The 23,318-nt window shown below is 41.5% G+C and overlaps 1 protein-coding gene across 1 annotated transcript in view; it reads left to right on the top strand.

Annotated features, from left to right (window-relative positions):
* Window positions 1-23,318, top strand: part of SLIT3 (slit guidance ligand 3) — a 722,516-nt gene that overhangs the window by 577,043 nt on the left and 122,155 nt on the right. The window contains exons 9-11 of the mRNA XM_027841688.1: window positions 4,276-4,347; window positions 19,934-20,077; window positions 20,963-21,126. Coding sequence (XP_027697489.1) covers window positions 4,276-4,347; window positions 19,934-20,077; window positions 20,963-21,126 — 380 coding nt within the window. The remainder of the gene's footprint in view (window positions 1-4,275; window positions 4,348-19,933; window positions 20,078-20,962; window positions 21,127-23,318) is intronic.

The following is a 23,318-nucleotide window of genomic DNA, read 5'->3' on the forward strand; positions in this document are numbered from 1 at the left end:
GACATGCCATCCCCTCACTCACTCGATGTAAAGTTTTTGCCTTGTTATTAGTTGAGTGGATAGTTAACAAATTACAGATTTTTTTTTTCCCACAAAGATCCCAGTCCATTGGGAATAGGCTGAGAAGAGGATCAGGAAGGCCTCTGATTCAGCTGCTGCCTTCTGCTTCTCGAGTAAATTAGTTTTGGTTTATCAGGTGAAACATCTGTCTGGGATATCAGAGACAGGATTTTGTGTGAGATTAGTATCTGCTTATTGTATTAAGGATCACAGGGAAAAGGAGAGAGGTCTGCCAGCTGCCAAGTTACTTCTGTGCTCTCTCTATTTCACATTCCTCTAGCAGGATCCAGACACAATCTAGGGACAGTTAGTCTGATGTGACCTGCCTGCTACACCCTACTAGGATGCCAAATTAGAAGGAAAGCTATTTCATAATCTGGCTCCTCTACCAATAAGGCGTTAGGTACATCTAGACATCGTGTTTAGATGTCTACTCCATGTTCATCGGTCTAGGACTCACTCAGACCCCTTGGGGCTGCAAACAATATAAGGTAGTGATGAGAACATTGGACTTGGAGGCAGAAGGCAAGGTTCAAATCCTAATCTGTTACTTAAAGTTGTTGTGATGTTGGCTAAATCATTTAACATCTCTAGGCCTCAGTTTTCACAACTATAAAATGGAGCAATTGGACTCAAAAGATATAGAAAGGTCTTCAGAGGTAATTTAGACTAACCCCTTGATTTTATAGTTGAGGATCAGAGCCCATACACTTTTCACTGTGTCAAAAGTCACTTCCAGCTCTGTCCTGTGATTCACAGAATCTTAAACACAAAAGAGACTTCCAGAGGTTAAGGGAGGTATCTGATTCTAGGTCTTCCTGAGCATCTAACTCTAGACCAAGAAGGCCAAGGGCCTTCTAGAGACAGCTCAGAGTGGTCCAAACTCAGACACATGGTATTCAGGTAATACACACAGTGAATCGAGCTTCCAATGTGCTTTATGGCTCTGTGGGTTTTGTCCAGTCAGGCTTAGAGAGCAGGTTAGCCTTCCTTCTAATCAGCATGTTTACTTCTAAAACTCAAAGCCAACAGGAGTGAGGAGGCTGTGAGCAAAGACACTAATGGCATACCCCTCTCCTCTCACTTTCATCCTCTCCTCTCCACCCTAAGCAGTTCTCGATTGCTATCTTGTAAGCTTTGACATCAGCCATGAAATACTGGGCAGACAGTGACATTAGTTCATTTGGCACGGTGAGCAGCAAAACATTAATATGAATTACAAATGTGTGCCTGAGCCATCATGCTGACTTTTATTTAGTCATTAATTTGTTGAAACATTAACGAAACACACCCACAGGCTGAGCAAAAAGCATGGAAATGCTTACTCCTTGCTTCTGGTAGCATTAGGAAATGGGCTGTTTTGTTTTATCATTTCTATTTACCAGTTTTTCCCCCTTGCTCAAAGAGGACTAATGAGAGTCACGGTCTCCGTGGGAATTGGATGTTATGATCAGATACTCTTTGAAGAGGAGCTTGTGGGGAATGGAGATGGGGGCAGGAGTAGAGAGTGTAAGAGAGGGCAACATGGTACTTATGGAAGGAGTGTTTGCCTTTGGAGTCAGAGGACCTGGCTTCAAATCCTGACTCTGCTACTTACTATCCATGTGACCTTCAGCAAGCACATCCCCTCACTTCTTTGGGCCTCAGTTTCTTCATCTGTAAAAGAAGCAAATTGGACCAGATGATCTCTAAGGTTCCTGTCAAGCTCTGAATCCTGTGAACCTATAAATCTTCTCTGTTAGCCCTATTCCCTTTGTTGTGCTGGCAAGCACTCCTAAAAGCCAGTTGGGCCAGACAAGGAAAGAGAAAGGTCCTTGGACTCGGAGAAAAAGAGAATTGTCCCAAAGAAGCCACGAGTAATCTTCCCAATCCCTCATCCGATAATCAAGTCCTGCCCTTAGATTTGGCGGCTTTTCCTATGGAGATCTGGATCTGCCTGGAGAGAGTTTTCAGAAGTCATCTTCCTGAGTATAGAGTCAGCAACCAAAGAGGAGTTTAGGTATAGGTGAGCATAGATGTGGGAAAGCAGACTATGAAGTGAATACTGTTGTATCCTTCTGTCAGAAGGTCATGACTCTACTCTAAGAAAGGACTCTGATCTAATAATACTATTTGTTGGGATCATATCCCAAAGGTGTTTTAAAAAAAAACAAACAGCTACTTAATCAGTAAATTTCAGAACAGCTTTTTTGTAATCGTAAAAAAAAAAACAACTTAATTACACCTCCCCCAAATAAAGGAATGATTGAATAAAGTATGGCACATTCACATAATGGAATTATAGAATGCAATTAATGCCTAAAAGTATGAGGAGTATAAAAAAGTCTGAAAGACCTTCAATAATGCAACGGAGGAAAAAAAGCAGATCCAGAAGAATGGAGTACATACTTAATGCAACCACATAAGAGGAAAGAATGAACAGACAGTGAATCCTAATAGAGACTTAGAAGGAGATACCAAAAAGTTGAAGTCATGAGTTGTTAATTTATTTAAAAGCAGAAGAGTGCAGAACAACTTAATTTGTTACATTGGTGTTTAAGATTGTTGCAGTATAAATATTTTTTAAATGACCCCAGGGTCATTTGGGGCTATTAAACATTGAATGTTGGGTTGAGCAAAGGAATCACTGTATTCCAGCTAGTAAGGTCCACCTTAAGTATAGTCAGAGTAGATAACCACCTGTTTGGTGTGATTTCAGGGGCACAGAGAAAGCCTCTATTTCTCAACAAATATCTTACTACTTACTGATTGATGTTTTACTGTTAAATGTGTCCATTGCTTGGGGAAAGACACTTTTATCAGAAAAAAATAATGTAAAGTCCATTAGAAAAGGTAAGTAGGACATTAAACTATTGCTATCCATTTCTCTCTTAATGTTAATGAATTAATGAGCCCCTTTTCTGAGAATGGGGAGAGAGAGAGAGAGAGAGAGAGAGAGAACTCACCCCTGCAACTAAGGAAAGGACAATTTATAAGAACATGAGATTTAAAGCTAGACAGGAACTTAGAGTTCAACTAGTCCAACCCTTTCATTTTACAGATGAAAATACTGGTTAGACACAGGAAGAGTAGACTGGTGATGACCCAAAATAAACTGCTCCTACTTCCTAGTGGTGAGGAGCATATGTGCCCACCTCTTCCCAGCAGCCATCCTGGTATCTGGATAGAAATGAATCGGTTTGGTCCAGAAATTCCTGGGATGTAAAAGAATCTTTAAAAGTATATTTCTTTAGATTATGTTCAACATAATCAGTATCCAATGAAGATGTAAAAGACATGAAAGATTAAGGCTCTAGGCAATTCATCAGGAGTCCAAAGTGTGGCTCACGCAAAGAAACTTAGGAATGTCCCCTGAAAAGTCCTAATTTTTCCTTTGGAGGAAGACCAGGAATATGCAGAGGTGGCGACCCATGACCCCATGGTGTATGGACAGTCTGAAGCATCCCCTCTGTCTTCTTATCTGCTACCCTGTCTGGTTTCAACTCCATGGAATAAGATGCCTCTCCTACTAAACTCACCACCATGCTGCTGGATATGCCATGATTGGCTCTACTTCCCTTAGCCTCCTCTTTCTTCTGTTTGGAGGGCTGGAGGGTAGAGCACCAAACTCTTCCTGATGGCTTCTATTATAAATGGCAAAAACTGAACCCTCAGATTACTCCACTTTGCACCTGGTTTCAACTCCATAGAATAAGATGCCCCTGCACCAGGTACTCCCTTGTGTCCTGTTCTACCCCACCCTTTCCTGCCTCCTTTTGTGTGTTGTCTCCCACTTTTAGATTGTAAACTCATTGAGGGCAGGGACTGTCTTTTAGTATTATTTTTACTTGGATCACCAGTGCTTAGCACAGTTCCTGGCACATCATAGGAGCTTAATAAATGTTTATTGGATTTATTAGATTGGGTTACAGGTTACCTGTAGAGGTGAAAGGTAGGAATGATATTCAAAGTAGAGAGAAAGAAGAAAGGATATTTGGCTAATAGACAGCTCCTGTGTAACAGACTCATTTTGACATGAGGTTCTTGGCTGTGAATCCTAGCATCTCTGTGAAAGCCATATGTCCTGCTGGAGCAAAGTCAGATCAGTGAAGAAATAGAATGCCCTCGGAAGGCAGGCATGGATTACAAGCTCAATCAAAGCAGGAATCGCATAGGGTGAGTGGAAGATAACCATGAAGGCAATGGTGACTGATGCTCTCTCCCTCTCTCCCTCAGAGTTCTCTATGGAAACAAGATCACCGAGATTGCCAAGGGCTTATTTGATGGACTGGTGTCCCTGCAGTTGCTGTGAGTATGACCTCTATCCTTCTCACTTGGTCATTGCTCTACGAACAAGACAATTGGCAGACTCAGACTTTGATTTCAGAATAGAACTCTTGGCCCTTTACCTAAACTTGTGCCTGAAAGAACAAAGGTGTTTAGTTGCCTATCCCTCCATCTCTAGCATTAGTGCTTTTCTTTGGAGGGTACCAGACAACCAGGAGGTGAAGGGATAAGGTCAGGTGGCTGTCCAAAAAAACCAGAAAGCCAAGGTACCCGTTATTACTCTCAATAGGTTTATGAATCCCACAATTGGCCCCAGAAATACAGGTTGAAGGTGAAAAATAAAGATCCTTACTCAAACAGGGAAATGTCTTGATGGTAATAATACCAGAGGTTTTAGAATCAGAAAACAGTTACAACACCACATTCTATATTGGAAACTAAGACTGTTCTGAGATTTTTTGGTACCTTGATATATGTGTTTGGGAATAGAAATGGGGAGATGCAGAACCATTCATGGGTGGGATGGTCATTAGGTGATGGGGATCAATCTGTCAGAGATAGCTAGAGAGGAAAATAGTCACAGCGTTGAAAGGAAGATTCATTGGATAGAATTTGCAACTGTGTATCATCTATTTGCATTTATCTTGGTCATTGGAGCTAATGATGTTTGAAGGCAGTAATCGGGATTTTCAGCTAGTTAATGTGAAGAAACAGAAGAAAAGTTGTCATTTTGGTGCATTACAGGATTTTTATCATCTATTCAGAGTGACTCCTGATTTATAAATGATTATGCTTATGAAACACTTGGCACCATAGATATAAACTATATCTATTAACATAAATATAAACTACATACCACGCACGTGCACACACACACACACACACACACACACATTCATATACGTTACTTCTCTTCTCAGAATCTTCAGTGGCTCCCTATTATTTATTGAATAGAGTTTAGACTCCTTTTCCTGCCTAGCATTTGAGGGTCTCCATAACCTAATGGCACCATAACTTCCTAGACTTTTTTGGGGGGGGGGGAGCTGGACTTGTGATTTTATTGGTATAGGGAACTCCTGGAGAGGAAATGAATAATAATAATAATAATAATGAAAACAATTTATATAGTGCTTTAGGGCATGCAAAGTGCTTTACATGTATTATTTCATTTTATCTTCACAACAACCCTGGGAGGCAAGTGCTATTATTTTCTCCATTTTACAGGTAAAGACACTGAGGCAGACAGTTAGGCGACTTGCACTAATTTGCATGACTAGTAAATGCCTGATGTAGGAATAGAAGCTGTTGTGAGCTGATGCAGATCTCCAGTTGTTCTGCAGTAGTCTTATAAAATTGCATAGGAGAGGTCAAGTGACCTATTTGAGAAAGCACAGCCAATATGTATCAGAGGTGAAACTTGAATCCAGGTTTTCTGGCTCTCAGACCAGATGTCTATGTACTATATCATGCTACCTCACTATTTCAAATGACTTCTTTCTATACATTCTACTTTCTAGTTACACAGGATAACTCATTGACCTTTTAGGCCTCTGTGACTTTGCTCTGACTCTTACTCAGACCAAAAACACTTAAAAATTTTGCCTGTTGCATTCTTACCCATCCTTTAAAGTCCAATTCAAATGTCACCTCTTCAAAGAAGTCTTTCCTAATCCTTCCAGCTAGTAACAACCCCCTCCCCAAAGACCCCACATAGTTGTCTCATCATGCTGTACATTACAGCTGCCCAAGTCGGTGGCTCATCCCTTTCTACACTATAAGCTCCCTGAGGGAAAAGACTGTATGTTATCTAAACTTAGTAAAGTGTTCTACCTACAGTAAGTATTTAATACAGGTTTGCTGTATTTGTTGTAATGGATGATGCACATCCATTGCCTGGTGTGTGTGCCTGCCCCCATACATGCAGAGACACATATACACAAAGTCATATTTAAGGATCACTGGTCAGTCCCAGCCCCAGGGGTTAGTTTCCATCTGAAAATAGGGATACATATCTATAAATGCACATAGCTAATATATACAGATAGATGTGTGATCATCACTTTCCCTAACAGCACCCCTGGGAGGTTTCTTTGGTCTTTTTCTGCCTCCTTTACAGATGAGGATATGAAGTATCAGATGTTACATTACTATCTCACAGTCACCAATCAAATTAGGGTCACATTGTCTGAAGTCTCTTATGGTGCAGACCTACACTGGTTCAATAAACAGGAAGTGTTCAAAAATATGTATGCTTTAATGCAGGTGGTTTTAAGTTTTATCTATTACTTACAAAGTCATGGCTCTCCTAGAGGTGAAATGGTGGGCCAGCTCAGACCCAGCAGTCAATAGTTGTAACATGCATAAGTGAGAAAGCTAATTGAAGGATTGTTGCTGACATTAAAAATAGTGAAAATTTCCAGGCAAGAAATCTGAGCCAAGGTCTAAAGGATGTTTTTTAAGAGTTAGATTTGAGGGGACAAGACAAGGGCAAGGGGAAAGATTAGGGAAAGGAGAATCAAACAATCAAATTCAAGGGAATGGTCATTTAAAAGCTTCCTGGGAGAAGCTCCATGGGAAAGATGATATGAAATTTTCCTCTCTACTTTTCACAACTTTTCTTGATGTGTCCATCTCCTGCTCCAGGGGGCAGATCATGAAAACCTAGAGACAGTTCCAGGAATAGCCCCAAGAAAATTTTACGTTGGAAACTGGACTCCCATGAAGCTCCCTCATAACCTGATTTGATGCCACATCTGTCAAAGCAATAGTCACGTCTATTTCTGATCAGAAAATAAGAGAGAAAATTTTCAAGTCCTGCTCATCTTTACTTTGCTGTTCCCCTCCCCCTCAATGTGCCATGGGCTCAGCCCCATGGAGCCTTTACAGCTGTTTGTTAGAATGACAGGCAGGGGCTCTACGTGAAGTTGGGTGAATGGCAGATGGTGAGTTTTGCTTATAGCAAAAAAAAAAAAAAATTAGCTGTAAGATAGAACCGCTAACATAAGGCTAGTTAACTGTGGCTATCAATCCCTTGGAAGAAGAGTGACAGTATTATCCTGTCTCACGGTAGATTTGGGATTTTGGTAACCCTGTATGTTGGTGTGGGTGTCTATTTTAAATATGCATGTATGGGAGTGGGAAGATTAGAGAGGAAAGGGCACAGAAACGTAGAAAAGAGCATAACTAGGAGATCCTTGTGGATCATTTGACTGTAAGGTGGGTAGACATTTGAGGGTCATTCCATTCATTATTAGGTAATTCATGCTTAATATTGTCATTTGGAGAAGGTAAAATTGAATAGCTCATTCTCAGGTTAAAATCTCACCAGGGTTTGGTACAACTTGAATTCTCTCCTTTTTCCCATGAGAAGAGAACTCCTGACACTCAAGTAGCAGTCACTGGTTTTGGGGGGTGGGGTTTGTTGGAGTTTTTTTGGCCTGCTATCGAACAGTTCAGAAGCAGGTCCTGATTAGATCTAATTTAGCATTCAGTAAGCTTTAGATTGGATTTCTCCATGTTAGACTGGAGACACACTGATAAGAAGATTCTTGATTAGAATATCCTGGTAGTCTGGGAAATTTTCTCCGCTTTGATGGGCAGTTCTTTGGTAGGGTTGATTATTTTTTCTCACTATGCTCTGAGACCTTTCCTAGTGGTCTGTGGGGCATTGCTGACTGTAGCTAAGCCTCATAAGGCAGAGAAGTATAAAAGTTAGTCATTGCAAATGTGGTGCTATTGTGTTTACTTATCCCTGTCTCTCTATTTTTCAGGCCATTTCAATAGTGCTGTAGGATTCACCAGTAACTAGCTTTTCTGAATGATTTTTTTTTAGTCATCTTATATTGGGCTGATACCCAAAGGTGGTAATGGTGATGATGATGATAATGGTAATGATAATAATAATGATAATGATGGTGATGATAATGATAATGATAATAACACCTACTGACATTTATAGAATGCTTTAAAATGTGCAAAATACTTTTTCACCCACTTACAGTTGAATAGTTCATATTTGTTGTTTGGCTGAACCTTCTGAAGATGCATGTTGTGTGATGGGCCCTGGCACTCCTGGAAGATGGCCTCTGAGCCCATGATTCGCTGTCTTTCATGGAATGATAGTCTCCATTGTGTTTCCTCATGCAGGACAAATCTTAAAGTCCTTTCTCAGAATTCTCAATCAAGGAGTTGAGTGGTTCTTGAAAAATTTAATCTGTTCAAAGAATCTCTGGATAAATTTCTTGGGGTACTTGAAATTGGATGGAAAAAAGTCTACATCTTTATTTCAATGTCATTGATTGCCTTTGTAATCTTATGTATTTTATTTTATGCATTTAAAAACATTATTCTGAGAAGGGATCTATAGGCTTCACCAGATTGCCAAAGGGATCCATGACACAAAAAAGGCTAAAGACTCCTGATCTAGTTCAGCCATTTATAGAGTTGAAGAACCCCTTCCACAGCTTCCCTTGGTAAATAATTTTTGAGCCTCTGTTTAAAACCTCCCAGTGATGGGGCTGATTTCCTCATGAAGCAGCCTGTTCCAGTGTCGGACAGCTCCAGGTATTTTTTAATCTTTTTTATATTGAGTGGTCTGATTCTATGTAACTTCCATCCCTTGGTCCACCCTCTTTTGTATAACAGCCTACCAGGTATTTGAAGACAGGAAGCATGTCTCCCCTTTGCCTTCTCATTACCAGCTTCTCCAACTATTCCTCAAATAAGTTGGTTTCTTACCATTCTGGTTGTCTTCTTCTAAAGCAGTGATTAACAAAATGTGGTATGGAAACTCCTAGGGGAACCTGAGACCCTTTCATGGAATTCCCAAGGTCAAAACTATTTTCATAATAATACTATGAAGTTTTAATTTCAAATATGGTAAATACCAATAGATATAACCCACATAACCAAAAGTTCTTTGGGGTCCTTAATAAGAATATAAATGGGTCCAGAGACCAAAAGACTTGAGGACTACTGCTCCAAAGGCTTTCTAGCTTTTTAACTTCTTGTACTAAAATGCTCAGAATTGAGGATGGTCCTCCAGGTAGCAGTAGAGAAGAAATATGGTGAGAAGGTCTCTTCCACAACAGTGAGATCTTCTGTATCTCCCAGGAAAAAGCTGCTAGACTAAAGTCTCTTCTCAGATAAGGAAAGGCCTACCAGACATATGCTTCCAGTTTCGGGTTAATTCACCTCTGATCCTTCCCTATATATGAAACAGAGAGATGTAACTGAGGAGTTTCATCATATTGCAATTGCATTATCCATCATTATCATTTATTACTAACACACTGCTATTTGCCTGAATCCAAAGGAAGGAAGTCTACGATGCTAATGGCTGTACACACAGAAAACCATAAGTGAGATCAGGTCACAACTGCCCTTGAAGCAGGTGCCTGACTAGGGCTCTCTTCTCAGAGTACAATTCATCATTAAACCAGGAAAATCGGTCACCGTGTCAATGGGACTGTAATTTGCTCTACTGACGGGCAGCTGCTAGCACTGTTGTAACAGCTCCAGGGGGGAATAAATAGCATTCGTTCAATTCTCATTGATTGCATGGCATATGTAGGAAACTCACTCAAGTGGAGAGGGCATTAATTTGAGGTGGGAGTTTTCACATGAATGTTAGCCACATTGTATTTTACAGCCATTCCAGGAGATCTTAAACTGATGTTGCGCTGTCTTGGGGCTGGAATAAATTAAGGCAACCTAGTCCACCTGTCCTTCAGTTTTCTTGGAAGGCAGACAAGACCATTCGAGAATGTTGAAGTTTGCCAAGAAATGTGCCAATCAAGGCAGATTTTGCAAAAATATAACTTCTTCCTGCTTGTCTTCTCTCTGCAAGTTTGACAGATAATATTGGCAACCCCTCTTTGAGTCCCATTGCAACCTAGTCTGCAAAGCATAGTTGAAGATACAATCAGGATTCCCATGGCTTAAACCCTGCAAAATCAATAGAGTTGGGTGTTTGTTAGTCATTCTTTTCATTCCTAAATGTATTGCTGTTAGTCCTCATCCCAGTATGAAAGTGAGCTACCCCTAGAGTCTTTGTAGTTTTGTGGCTCTGGCTTTTTTCCCTGGGCATCCTCACACCGACTCATAGAATTTCCAATGGTGGAAAGGACACCATTAGCCATCTAGTCTAATTCACATCTGAAAAGAACACTCACTGCAACACACCCAGCAAGTGGTAATGCAGCCTTGGCTTGCAGACCTCCGGTCTGAAGTATCCTCCCTCCCCACCCCTGCGATATCTCATTCTACTCTTAGAAATTTTTATAATTATTAGGAAGTTTTTCCTTCCATCAAATCTTAACTTGCTTGCTTATACCTTCTTTGTCCTGCTTCTAACTCTGCCCTCTAGGTCTAAATTTCTCTCATATCTGAAAGCAGTCAGGGCAGTTGACTTCTTAGATTTCTTTTATGCCTGATAAATTCACTTTCCATAATGCTTCCTTATGGAAAGATACCTAGCCCACCTGCTGATTATGACATTACTCTTAAGTATTATCTCCATGGAAAGCCCTCATAGTAACAGACATAACTGGAATGACTACAGATGCAGTAATTGATTATTTAATGGTTTACTCATCTCTGAATGGCTTGAAAAGTATCTAGGTATCGAAAAGAAAGTATCCACGTTGAGTATGTGCTAGGGGAGAAATGAGGGAGAACCAGCGCCTATTTAAACAGTTAGGCAAAGGCATTTCATCTCTTAACATCCAAGTCACAGAGTCTCCTAACAGGAATTTGGAAATTCTCTGGTTTCCAAAGGCTCTCTTCTTGGTGTTTCAGACAACTTTGATGCACTTGTGGTTTTCATTTCATCAGAGTTCATGGAAACCCTCAGGGCATCCCAGTGTGCCCATGACTCTGCCTCTGGCAACCATCAGCTCCTCTGTCCCAGCTAATGGTAAATGAATCTGTGAGTTTTCTTTGGCTATCTGTTTGGAATTCTTCTACAATAGATTGTGGGATCATAGATCTAGAGTTGGAAGGCATATTAGAGGTCATGTAATCCAACTCCCTTGTTTTACCTTGAGACTGCCATCCCTAGAGATAAGGTGACCAAACCAATATTATATAGGTAGTAAGTAGCAGAGCAGATTTGAACCCAGGTCCTGTGATTCCAAATCTGTAATTCTTTCTCTTGTCTCCATATATGTAAATGTATGTGCATGTATATATGTGTATGTTTATATGTGTATATATAGTCTCTATGTATATATATATACATGTATGTATATATACATGTGTGTGTATACTATGCTCTGTGATTATACATTCCTCTGAATACCTAAAAACAGCCTTCCCACAGTGGGGATCACTTAGCATTTTTGTCATATACTAGGGACTTAATAAACGCTCGTCATTTGATTGGCTTATGTGTAGACCATCCCTGAAAGGGTCACACTCCTTCAGCCTTAGTCTAAATACATCTCCTGTTTCATCGGTGGGAGGTGCTGTTGGTCTTTTAAGCCTTAGCTTGCCCTATAGCTAGATGGTACAGCAGCTGACATGTTGGACCTGGATTCAGGAAAATCTGAAATCAAATCCCACCTCAGACACTTCCTAGCTATGTGAACCTGGGCAAATCATTTCATCTCTCCCAGCCTCAGTTTCATCACCTGTAAAATGGGGGAGATAATAGCACCTAGGCTCCCAAGATTGTTTTGAGGATCAAATAAGATAACATATATAAAATGCTTTGCAAACGTTAAAGTGGTATATAAATGCTAGCTATTATTATCATTATCGTCATCATCATCATTATTGTTATTATTATTATTCTTATCATTATTATTACCATTGCCATTTTGAGATCGCCTAAGAAAGAGCATTTCTATTTAGTAAACCCATATTTGCCACTCAAGCAGGCATCATGTTTTTTTCATTTGCTTACCTCAATTGTCAGGATAACTCTTTGATAACCATCCTGTAATATTGACTGGAGCTAAAATAGTGATGATCTTCACTTGCTTCCACTGGTCTCCCTCAGGGGAACATAATGCTCATCTCTGCCTGAGGTGTTCTATGTGGCTCTAAGAAATGTGAGGAAGGCAAAGTCATTCTCCATCAGGAAAGGTAATCTACCCAGCACTTGGTGTTAAGCCAAGGCGAGAGTGACTCTGAGTTCTCCCGTATGGGCCTGAAGCAAGTATTGGCACATGCCTTTTAGAATACCCACTGTGCCTGTGCTGTGCCTTCTCCGCTAGTCCAGACAATAGAGCTATTCAGCATGCACATAAATTAGATGTCCCTTCTCTCTGCACCTGCTGCCTCAGAAGACCAGTGAGAAGGTTTCCTTTAATTCTGAGTATTTCCAATGCTTCCAATTCAAACAGTTCTTCAATTATTACTGTTGAGGGAAGGTCCTTGCTGGATTCCAGGCAACCTCAAATTTCTTCTGCAAGTTACCTATGTCCCTATTAGTGTTTCAGAAACAGAGGAATGACTTCTAGGGAAAGAGGGAGGTTTTAGTGAAGCATTTCCCATGTCAGGAGCCTTGGGCCTTCCCTGTTACTAGAATAACATTTCCTAGAATTGAAATTATTACCCTGGAAGGGGACTGAACTCTCCAGACATCAGCTTTCTGATTAGACCTTGAACTTGGGAGGCTGGATTTGTTTACTGCATTTCAGATAAACATTGTTTGTTATATAGGAGCCGTGCTGCCGTCTTACCACCGATCGACAGGCAGGTGGGAAGAATATTAATATAGTCCAGAATGATAGCTCAGAGCCACTAATTCAACATGTGAATGACTGCAGTTGCCAAAGTGATTTTAGTACAACCTGTACGTGTTAAGCCTTGCTCCAGATGTTTGTGTTTTCCAAACCCTGCAGCAATGGCCTAGTGTAACCGCTGATGAATTGGCTGCCATGGGGACCTGGATTTAAGTTTCTCTGCTGCCCCTCAGGCTGGGTCACTGCCAAGGACACGTTGCCAGGACCAGCAGGTGCAGATGGAGCTGTGGGTCTTGGACCTGCTCATGTTTTTGGCCAGGAATATTCTAGGTTATCTTTTGCTTCATTGGTCTACTTAGGGAGTCAGGGAGATAGATAAGTAATCTTTCACACCTCAGCATGGGCCTTATCTTCCACACCATGAGCTGGAGATAATGATGCCTCCATCTTATTTGGATATAGAACAGAATGAGAATGCAAGATGTTTGGGAGCCTTTAGGAGTCATGATGGCGAGTACACATGGAGAGATTGAGGCTGCCAGAAACTTCTAACTCTCAGGGCAATCCCCAGCCCAACTGGAAGTGTGCCGGAGCTTACACTGTGGATGAATACTTTCGAGCTCCAGGTTTCATTCTGTTAAGCATCTTCCCCATTCTGCCTCACTTTCCTCAAAAACAACAAGTCATGGTAGGAATTGGATCTTAATTCTCTGGCTCATCACAATTACTTTTTTTCAGTCAGGGCCCTTGAGTGTTAATGCCTCTTGACACGCAGCATACGTGGAAATCAAAAGGACTCCAAGGAAAGGAGGAAGGCATAGTGCGTCATAGGTTTGGGTCTGGGAAACAAATTTAGAAGATGACATAATTTTATCCCCACTCTCTAACATTCCCCTTCCCTTAATTTCCTGTGACAGGAGAGTAGTTCATGTTTTTGATCACATAGCAATCAGTAACTTGGTTTGAATGGGCATATAGTACCAAATTATTCATCCTCCTTTCTGTATTAGGTGATAGTCAAAGATAGTCCCCTATTCAAGGGAACTGAGTGAGAGGCATTTCCATTATACCTGACTTCCAAGGCGTCTGGCTCCCTCAGCCTCCATCCCTCCTCCTACTTATGCTTCCCTTCCTCTTCTGAGAAAAACAGTTGCCCTGTGACTGAGTTTCAGGGAGTTGACCAAAGAATAAGGAATCGATTCTCTCTCTGTAAATATCTTTAAGAACAGAAGATACTATATTGCCTCAAGGTGGGACTGGGAAGAGGGAGAATAAATGACTTCTCAAAAACTACTGCCAATACCACTTTTCCTCCTTCCCAACTCTTAGCCTAAAATCATTGCCCCATTATCCCTCAAGGAGCAGACAGTGTAGCCTACTAGGGATGCCTTCAGAAAGCTCAAAGAGGAGAGCAGCTACCTCCTGGTGGTCTCCACTAATTCTTCTCTCCTCTAAGATCTGACCCACAGGCAATCCCACTGAGCTTTACTCTGGCATAATTAAGTCACTCTTAGTACTTAGGATATACCACCCCCAACCCTGTCCAGCAGCAGGTGAAGCTGGGATCGAATCTCCTGTGACCTGGGGGCCCAGGGCCTCAGTTTTTTAAGTGTAATAGGAATAATCAGGCAGGCATTCACAGATTCTTGAATGTTGGACCTCCCTATCCGTAACTGTTGTAAATTCAGCATACAAGTGTACAGGGTATGATTTCTGAATCCAAGAATTGCCCAAGTAGCCTCTAAAATTATCTCAGTTTGCAACGGTGCCCTTTCACATCCTGATTAAGTAGTCCTGCTTTTCTGTCTTCATTGCATTTTGATTGCATTGTGGGTGGACGGAGAGAGTGCTTGGGGAAAGGAGTGGGGTTCAAAGGGAGCAAAATAAGGAGACTTATACCTATAAACTCTATGTACTCTCAAAGATAATTATTTCCTATTACGTTTAGGAAGTTCAGAGTAGTATCTTTGACTGTTCCTTGTTGCATATAATTCAATTAGGGAGCCCTCATCATTTTGCAGAAGCACATTCAGGCTTTGGGTGTACCAGTTTGGGGCTATCTTCTTCCCTTGATCTCGGCATTCTCAGCAGTAAGCAGGCTACTTTCTTGAGTGATGCTGCCCGCTTGCTGGTTGTTCATTGCTTGATCTAGTGATCAAGTTCATCACCTCTTGCTTGTTGTTTCACTATTCCCCACACTGCATCAGGGCTAACCTGGACTTCAGGTATACCTGTCTGAGTGGATCACCAGGCTTGCAAAAGTAGCCACTCTCCAGAGGCAAATATTGAATGATCTCTGTAGGAAGAGGAATAGAAAATGGATATTTCATGCACTAGTTGTTCAGTGAGACACTTCAAAGTAGGAAAGACCAGTCCTTAAAAAAAAAAAAGTACTGTAGTAGCCCTGACCTGAAAGTGTGTCCCAGCACTCAACAGAATGAATGAATAAAAAGCATTTAAGTGCTTATTATGTGCTCAATTCTGAGTATACAAATATAAAAGAGAGAAATAGTCCCTTAATTCTTAAGAAGCTCACATTCTAATGGAAGGAAATAAAATAAGAAGAGGATTAGGCTGCAGAGTAGATAGAGGGATCTGATTGCCCTTAGGGTGAGGTGGCAGGGCACATAGTGAGGCCTGGTGATCCAGAAGGTGCTGTAGCAGAGTAGATGGCAAAGTCCAGTGAAGAGGAAGAAAGAGGGCTGTGCATAAAACAAAAAGACCACTTTCTAGATCTGATGCTCCCAATTTGGAAACCTGCTGATTCCTCTGTTGAGTAATTCTCTTTACTCCAAGTTTGCTAAAAAGCATTTCTTTTTAAATGTCCTAGTTCCGTACCAGCAGCCCAGAAAGCTCATAGGTTGTTAAACAGGAGAATTGAGTTGGCCTGACCAAGTAAAGGCTCCCTCAGAAAGAAGAGATAGGGTGGAGGCACAGACTTTGTGACCTTGTCACCTGGTCGGAGCTGGTAAGTTTAGGCTTTCCCTAGACTTTAGAACTGGCATACCCTAAGACTAAGTGGCTTTCCTGCATCTTAATCTGCACCTATGTTTGCCACCTTCAAGAGTCAAGAAATCTAAGAAAGAAAGAAAAAGAAAGAATATTCCATCCTTTTTTGTTCCATGTCTTTTGGGATCTAGACCAGTTTCACTGTACATTTTAAGAGTAATTCTTCCATGCTTTCTTTCTGATGCCTTGTCATCTGGGAGATATTTCACAGTCACTATCCCATCCTTCCGCTTTTACTATTGATCCATGAGTCTGAAATGAAAAGATTACAGCTGAACCCTCAAAGCAGCCCAGGAAAAATGACTAGCTTTCTGCAGAACCCCAAATTCCTCATCAAATGGTTCCAGCTCTCCTTAAAAAACCCAAACTAATTTCTCCAGAAGTTCTAGGCAAGTCAGTTTTTAAATGATTTGTTTATATAATACATTTTTTCCCCTGAAGGTGCAATCTTTTTTGTTTTTTTTTTTTAAGAATTTTTGTTAATGTTCCCAACCAGTAAATCCAAGTTATTTCTGAATCCCCTCATCCTCCAGTTTGTTCTGACTTGTTCCCTACTTGAAAAGGTCATTCTTGGATCCGAAAAGTGTTCTTGCTCAAATGATTGGTGCCTTTGGCCAGAGTTTATGGGATAAAATAGTCAGTCAGCAACGATTTATTAAACACTTAATATGTGCCAGCCAATCTATAAGCATCAGAAATACAAAGAAAGGCAAAAACATGGTTGATTCATGTAGTCATAGAGATTACATTCTAACTGAGAAGACAACATGCAAATAGCTATGCATGTAAGATATAGAGATATCTATAGAGGGAGGGAGGAGAGAGAGAGAGAGAATATGGAAGATAATCTCAAAGGGAAAGGCCTGAAAGTCAGGGTGAGGAAAAGGAAAGGTTCCTATAGAAAGTGAGATTTAAGCTGAGTCTTGAAGAAAACCAGGAAAGCTAGGAGTCATAGGTAAAGAGGTACAGCATTCTAGACATGGATAACCAGTGCAAATGAACAGTCAAGAGATGGACTGTGGTGTATGAGAAGCCACAAGGCCAATGCAATTGGATTATCGATAATGGATAATGGGTATGGAGGGAAGTAAAATATAAAAAGACTGGAAAGGTATGTAAGGAGTAGGTTGTGAAGGGCATTAAATGCCAAACAGAGGATTTTGTATTTGGAGTTCAGTAATCAGCTGAAATTTATTGAGTATGGTTAGACCTGTGCACTGAATAAATTACTTTGGAATCTGAATGGAGGATGGATTGGAGTAGAGAGAGCCTGGAGGCAGGGAGACTCAGGAAGCCCAGGCAAGAGGTGATGAGAGGGGGTTGTGTGAATGGAGAAAAGAGTACATCTGAGCCAGGTTGCAAAGATGAAAAACAAGATTTGAGTTTGAGATGAGGAGTTAAGAATGACACCAAGGTTTTGAGCCTTGGTATCTAGGGTGTTGGTGGTGCCCTTGAGAGTAATAGGAAATTTAAGAAGAGGGGAGGGTTTGGTAGTGACTGGCATAGAATGCCCTTAGCAGGGGAAAAAAGCTGAGAACAGTATGAACAGGGAGACAGAAATAGATGTCATGGAAAACCTCCAAAATCCACAGTACGGAGAAGCTAATGGATGCCATAAAAATGTAACAGAATAATCTATGTTATAAAACTCTAATGCTGTATCATTGCAGCACCGTAACTAATAGAGTCAAGAGGTCTGCATTCAAGTTCTAACTTTGTCACTTAATTTCCTGTGTAACCTTGAGCAAGTTATTTAACCTCTCCAGAGTCAATTATCTTATCTGTAAAAGTTGATACCAGCCCTGAATGCCCGTGTATGGTTGTTATGAGAATTAAATTAGATAATGTACATGAGGACTCAGAAAATTATAAAAGCACTCCAACACACATAAACAATTCTTAGCTGCAGGGTAAAACTAAATGAGTGCCCTGGGATTTTGTCCATTAGTCATGGGTAGTTTTATGTATCACTCCCTATGCTGGCCTTATATATCTGGAGAATACATGGTGAGTCAGTTTTCTCACCTATACATTCAGTTAAATTCAATAAATATTATATATCTACTATGTGCAAGGCTTTGTGCTATGTGCTAGGAATAAAGAAACAAAAACAAAATAGGCCTCCACCGTCAAGGAGCTTACATTCCAATGGGGCAGGGCTAAGATACAACTTGAACACAAATAAGTACAAGATGATTTTGAGGAGGGGCTAGATCAATAACAATGAGACAGGGAAGTGAGTTGTCAGGAAAGGCTTCCTGAAGCACCTTTGCTGAGCCATATTGATTCATTAGGATGAAGTGCATGGGGGATAGCTTTCAGAATACATGGATGTGTAAGATGGGCTGTTTGGGCAACAGCAAGTGAGCCAGCTTAGCTCTAAGGTAGAATGTGTGAAGGGGAGTCATGTAAAATAATAAATGGAAAGGTCAGGCAGAGCCAGTTTGTAGATGGCCTCAAATGCTCAGCTGGGAAGCTTATATTTTATCCTAGTGAGAATAAGAAGCCACTGAAGGTTGTTCAGGAGACAAGGCAGGGCTTGTGTGTTGGAAGATTACTTTGCTAGCTTTGTAGAGGATGGATTGGGGAGGGGAGAAGTTGGACTCAGGGAGACCAGCTAGGAGATTGTACCCTAAGTCAGATGGAGACTGAAATTCCATTTCAGTGAATGGCTCAGATAGAGTGATTGGCCCATGAAAGCAGGTGTGTCAACCCTGTTAACTCCATGTCTCCCATACTCCTTTGATCACTGATGGATCTTAGTTTAAGAGTCTCTAGATACATTCTATGGTCACCAGTCTGTGGGTTATATGGCCACTTACCAAGGAGTTAAACAGCCATTCACATCAGGGCGGACAAGTTAAACCTCCTTTAAACAACTATCCCTCTGAAGAGAAAGTACATTTTTGTTTTGTTTTGTTTTTAAGTCCTTATCTTTGTTATCCAACGTAGAACAATCAGTCCCAGGTAAATTCATTAAGAAAATAATTTTAGACCAAAGAACCTTGATATAATGCCCCTCCTAGAATAGACTCCGAGCTTGTTGCTCAGACATTTATAACACCCTATCTGTGGACCAGACCCTCAGCCAAGAGGCACAACTCCAAGAAGGCCTTAGGATCTATGATCCAACAAACTTGGTTGGACTGGTCTTCCCAAACTGTAGGGAACGCTCTTTGAAAAAACCATTGCCTGTCTGTGTGTAGAGAGATAACGTGGTACAGTGGAAAGAACATTAACTCTAGGATTGGAAGACTTGGGTTCAAATCCTGCTTCTAACATTATATGTGGAACTTTGAGCAAGTCACTTAACATCCTTGGACTTCAATTTCCTCATAGGTAAAATAAGGATTTTAGATTAACTAGCTACAGAATTTCCTGATCTCTGAATTCCAAAACTGGAAGCTATTTAGCTTCTTCATCTATAAAAGGTTGCTAGTAATAACATCTACTCCACAGGGTTGTTGTGAGAATCAAGTAAGTTAATGTTTATAAAACAGTTTGTAAAACATAGAACAATAGATGGATGGATGGATAGATGGATGAATGGATGGATGGATGGATGGATGGATATTGGCTATTATTATTATAAACACTGGTGTATTAGGCTATATACACCTGTGACTGTTTTTTCTGTTATTTGGCATGTGTGTGATCATGTTTGTGTGTGTGTATGTATAGTTTCATCCTTTTCTTTGTGTGGTCAGTACCTGGCACATAGTAGAAACTTAATAAATGCTTGCTGATGGCTTGATTTGAAGGCTTTATGGATGGCCTCATGGTTATAACTCTTCCCTCAAGAGCAGCAGAAGCCCAAAGTTCTTATAATAAAGAGTATTTGGAGCTTTTCTACCTGCCCCAAACTTAGCCTTCTTTAGTTAGTTTATAAACCCCTCCTCTGCTTCCAGGCTTCTCAATGCCAACAAGATCAACTGTCTACGGGTAAACACATTCCAAGATCTGCATAACCTCCACCTGCTCTCCCTGTATGACAATAAACTGCAAACCATCAGCAAAGGTCTCTTTGCTCCTCTGCAGTCCATCCAGACACTGTGAGTACATGGGCCTTGGTGGTGTGGGTCTCTGGGAAGAGCTACAAGCATGTGGGAACCTACAGTAGACACTAAGCTGATCAGGAGCACCCCAAAACCCAGTCACCAAGGCTACCCAATACACAGGATTAATGTGCTCTCTTAGAAGATAAGCATTCAGCTGGCCAGCTCTCTACTCTCCAACACCTCCTGGTTAGCCATTCACTCCAAGGACTGGGGAGATGTCTTCATGTTTTTAAGTGAACTTATTAAGAGCTGCAAACAAATCCTGGCCCCCCTATCTTAGAGGGCTCCTATAAGGAACATGAAATAATGCTTTGCAGCACTGTTTAAATGTGAGTTTAGCACAGTGCCTAGAACATAGTAGGTGCTTCATAAATGTTTGTTAACTAATTGAATTATTAATTATATGGAAGCCTTCTGGGATTGTTTTGTGCGATACATATTCTCACAGCAATCAGACGCAGGCCCTAACAAATAAAGCCTGGCTTGGCTATAGAGAATTCCATGGGTTTGGGGTAGGCTGAGAAATACATCCTGACACAGGGGCCATGCAAAGCTGTAGAGTATAGGAGGATGGGTGAGAAGACTGGAGAATGAGCACCTGGAAAGTAACTGCCAGTTCTTCTCATGTTTGCCATTTCTATGTAACAGGCCTCCTAGTGCCCCCTCCATAAGTCATGTCTGAAAGCAAGCCCCCACCTTCCTATATCCTCTCCCCCTCCCATCTCTGGCAGGGGGCAAGAGTGGTGGGAGCTTGGAATTCTATTACTCCAGCACGAGGAGAGAGAGCAATGGGCGTGGCGTCACAGGTCATTCCTAATTAACCGCCCTGTCTCTCTCTCTCTCTCTCTCTCTCTCTCTCTCTCTCTCTCTCTCTCTCAGACATTTAGCCCAAAACCCATTTGTGTGCGACTGCCACTTGAAGTGGCTGGCTGACTACCTCCAGGATAACCCAATCGAGACGAGCGGGGCCCGCTGCAGCAGCCCAAGGCGCCTCGCCAACAAGCGCATCAGCCAAATCAAGAGCAAGAAGTTCCGCTGCTCAGGTAATCGGGTTATACTGGCCAGGGCCACGCTTTTCAATTCAGAAATCAGCAGCCCCAGAGAGGCCACTAATCCAATCTGCAGGACAGTATGTGCTGTAATGGATCCTCATGGAGCATCTTTGCAAATTAAATTGGAGAAATTTGGTTAGCCCTCCAGAAAACCAATTACCTTATGGATTTAAAAGAAAACATACACATACACACACACACACTAAAAGCTGGACTGGGGTGAGGAGTGGGATGGAGGGGATGGGGGAACTGATGGGTAAGTAAAGGAAAAGGAAAACATAATCTATAGGCTATCTCAGTCTCGTTGGGAACCAGGGAGAGGGTAGCATTTGCGTGCATATGTTTTAATGTCCTTGTGGTTTGCTTTTAAAAGGAAAAGTGTGTTCCCCAAAGAGCAGAAATTAAAATCAAAATGTTTGATATCCCAAGCCAGGCTACAAGTCATACTAAGTAATCTCTAGGGCCTTGCCTTCAACACAGTTGTTCATTTCCCATTCTACAGGATGCCCTGCCCCCCACCCAAGCCTTGGTAGGTGCTAGGTTATGTGTCAGGTATACGAGGAGAGGAAGAGGCTTGCTTTGGAAGCCTGTGGCCTAGCTCTCTAGTTTTTAACTTGTCCTACACTGCTCTGGAGCCAGCTCAGCTGGTCTTGGAGCACCCCCTGAAGGGACGACAGTACACAAGGAAGTCTCTCAGCCCATCATGGTCAGAAGAAAAATAGCTCTTATTGACTGAGTAGCTAGACAAGTGTGTGGATAAAAATTACTATCATTTATGTCTTTTTTCTACTGGAAAAATCACCATGATAGATTGTGCTTCCAGTGGTGAGAGATTGATAGCATGAGGTGCTAAGATTAGATGTGGACAGCTCTAGCAATCTGTGTCATCAAGAAAGGCTCTCTTCTCCCACTCCTTCACATCGCCCCCTGCCCCAGTCCTCTTTCCCCTCCTCCTTCCTAAGAGTTTCCTCTTGAGATTAGCTTTCTTTGAGTGTTTATGAACCAATCACTAGAGGAAAGGACTTCGCTGGTGACTAGAAACCTGCAAACAGTGAGCCACTTTATCTTGCTTCAGGGGCATTGCTTTTGTTATCTGTATTAGACCTTTTGGTATTGGGTCCCAAGTGGAAACATGAAGATTTTCTTAACCTAACCTACTAGGTAGGAGAATCTAGAGTATGTTACCCCAGGACTTTGATTTAGTATGAGAATTTTGCTTCAGTTTGCTTATACTATGAAGCTCTGGCACCCAGAGCATGAGAATTTGTGACCAAAATTCTGGCCACATTAATTACACCCTCTCTCATTCTGGAGCTAATCTCATAAGCCCCTCCCTGCCAACCCTACCCCCTGAGCTCTTTCCTAAGCCTATCAGAGTCTCAGGGTGAAAAACCTTCTCCTGTAAGCCCCTAGCTACTACTTCAGATAAGCCCATCCTTTTCTGGGGGCCTAAAGAGGTGATAGCTGACACCAGCATCCTTCCACCTACTCACACCTCCCTCCTGTCAAGCCTGGAATGATCTAATTAAGTGTTCTAATCTAAATTGCTCTTGGACACTCCAATCCAGAGGTTAAGATTCGAATATGTGGGGAGAAGATGAGAAGAAGGACAGGATGCCATCTGCCAGTTGTAATTTCTCTGTCTCTGTTGGGACTGACACTAGCTTGGCCCGGGATGGAGAGTATATAGACTTGTTAGTGGGGACCTGGAGTCAATTAAAAGAGCAGCCTCTCCGAAATAAGAGAAGGGAGAGACCACTACCCTGGAATACAGGACAAATAGGAACAAACAAGAATATGTTATTTTACTGACTATCAGGCCAGATCCTCATGTCTTGGAATTCACTATAGGAAGTGATGTTGCTGTTAAGTCGTTTCAGTCATGTTCAACTCTTCATGACCCCATTTGGGGTTTTCTTGGCAAATATACTGGAGCAGTTTGCCGTTTCCTTCCCCAGCTCATTTTATAGATGAGGAAACTGAGTCAAATAGGATTAAGTGACTTGCCTAGGGTCACGAAGCTAGTAAATGTTTCAAGCCAGATTTGAACTTAGGTCTTCCTGACTCCAAGCTGACTGCTTTATAGGAAGTAACCTCAGATTTCTGGAGATGAGTCTCACTCCTATAAGAGAGTTTTTTCCTTTGTTCTTGTCCCCCCAAAAGGCAGCATGCTATAATGCAAC

The sequence above is a fragment of the Vombatus ursinus genome, unplaced genomic scaffold (genome assembly GCF_900497805.2).
Source record: "Vombatus ursinus unplaced genomic scaffold, bare-nosed wombat genome assembly UNPS02014863.1, whole genome shotgun sequence".
NCBI classification, from domain to species: domain Eukaryota; kingdom Metazoa; phylum Chordata; class Mammalia; order Diprotodontia; family Vombatidae; genus Vombatus; species Vombatus ursinus.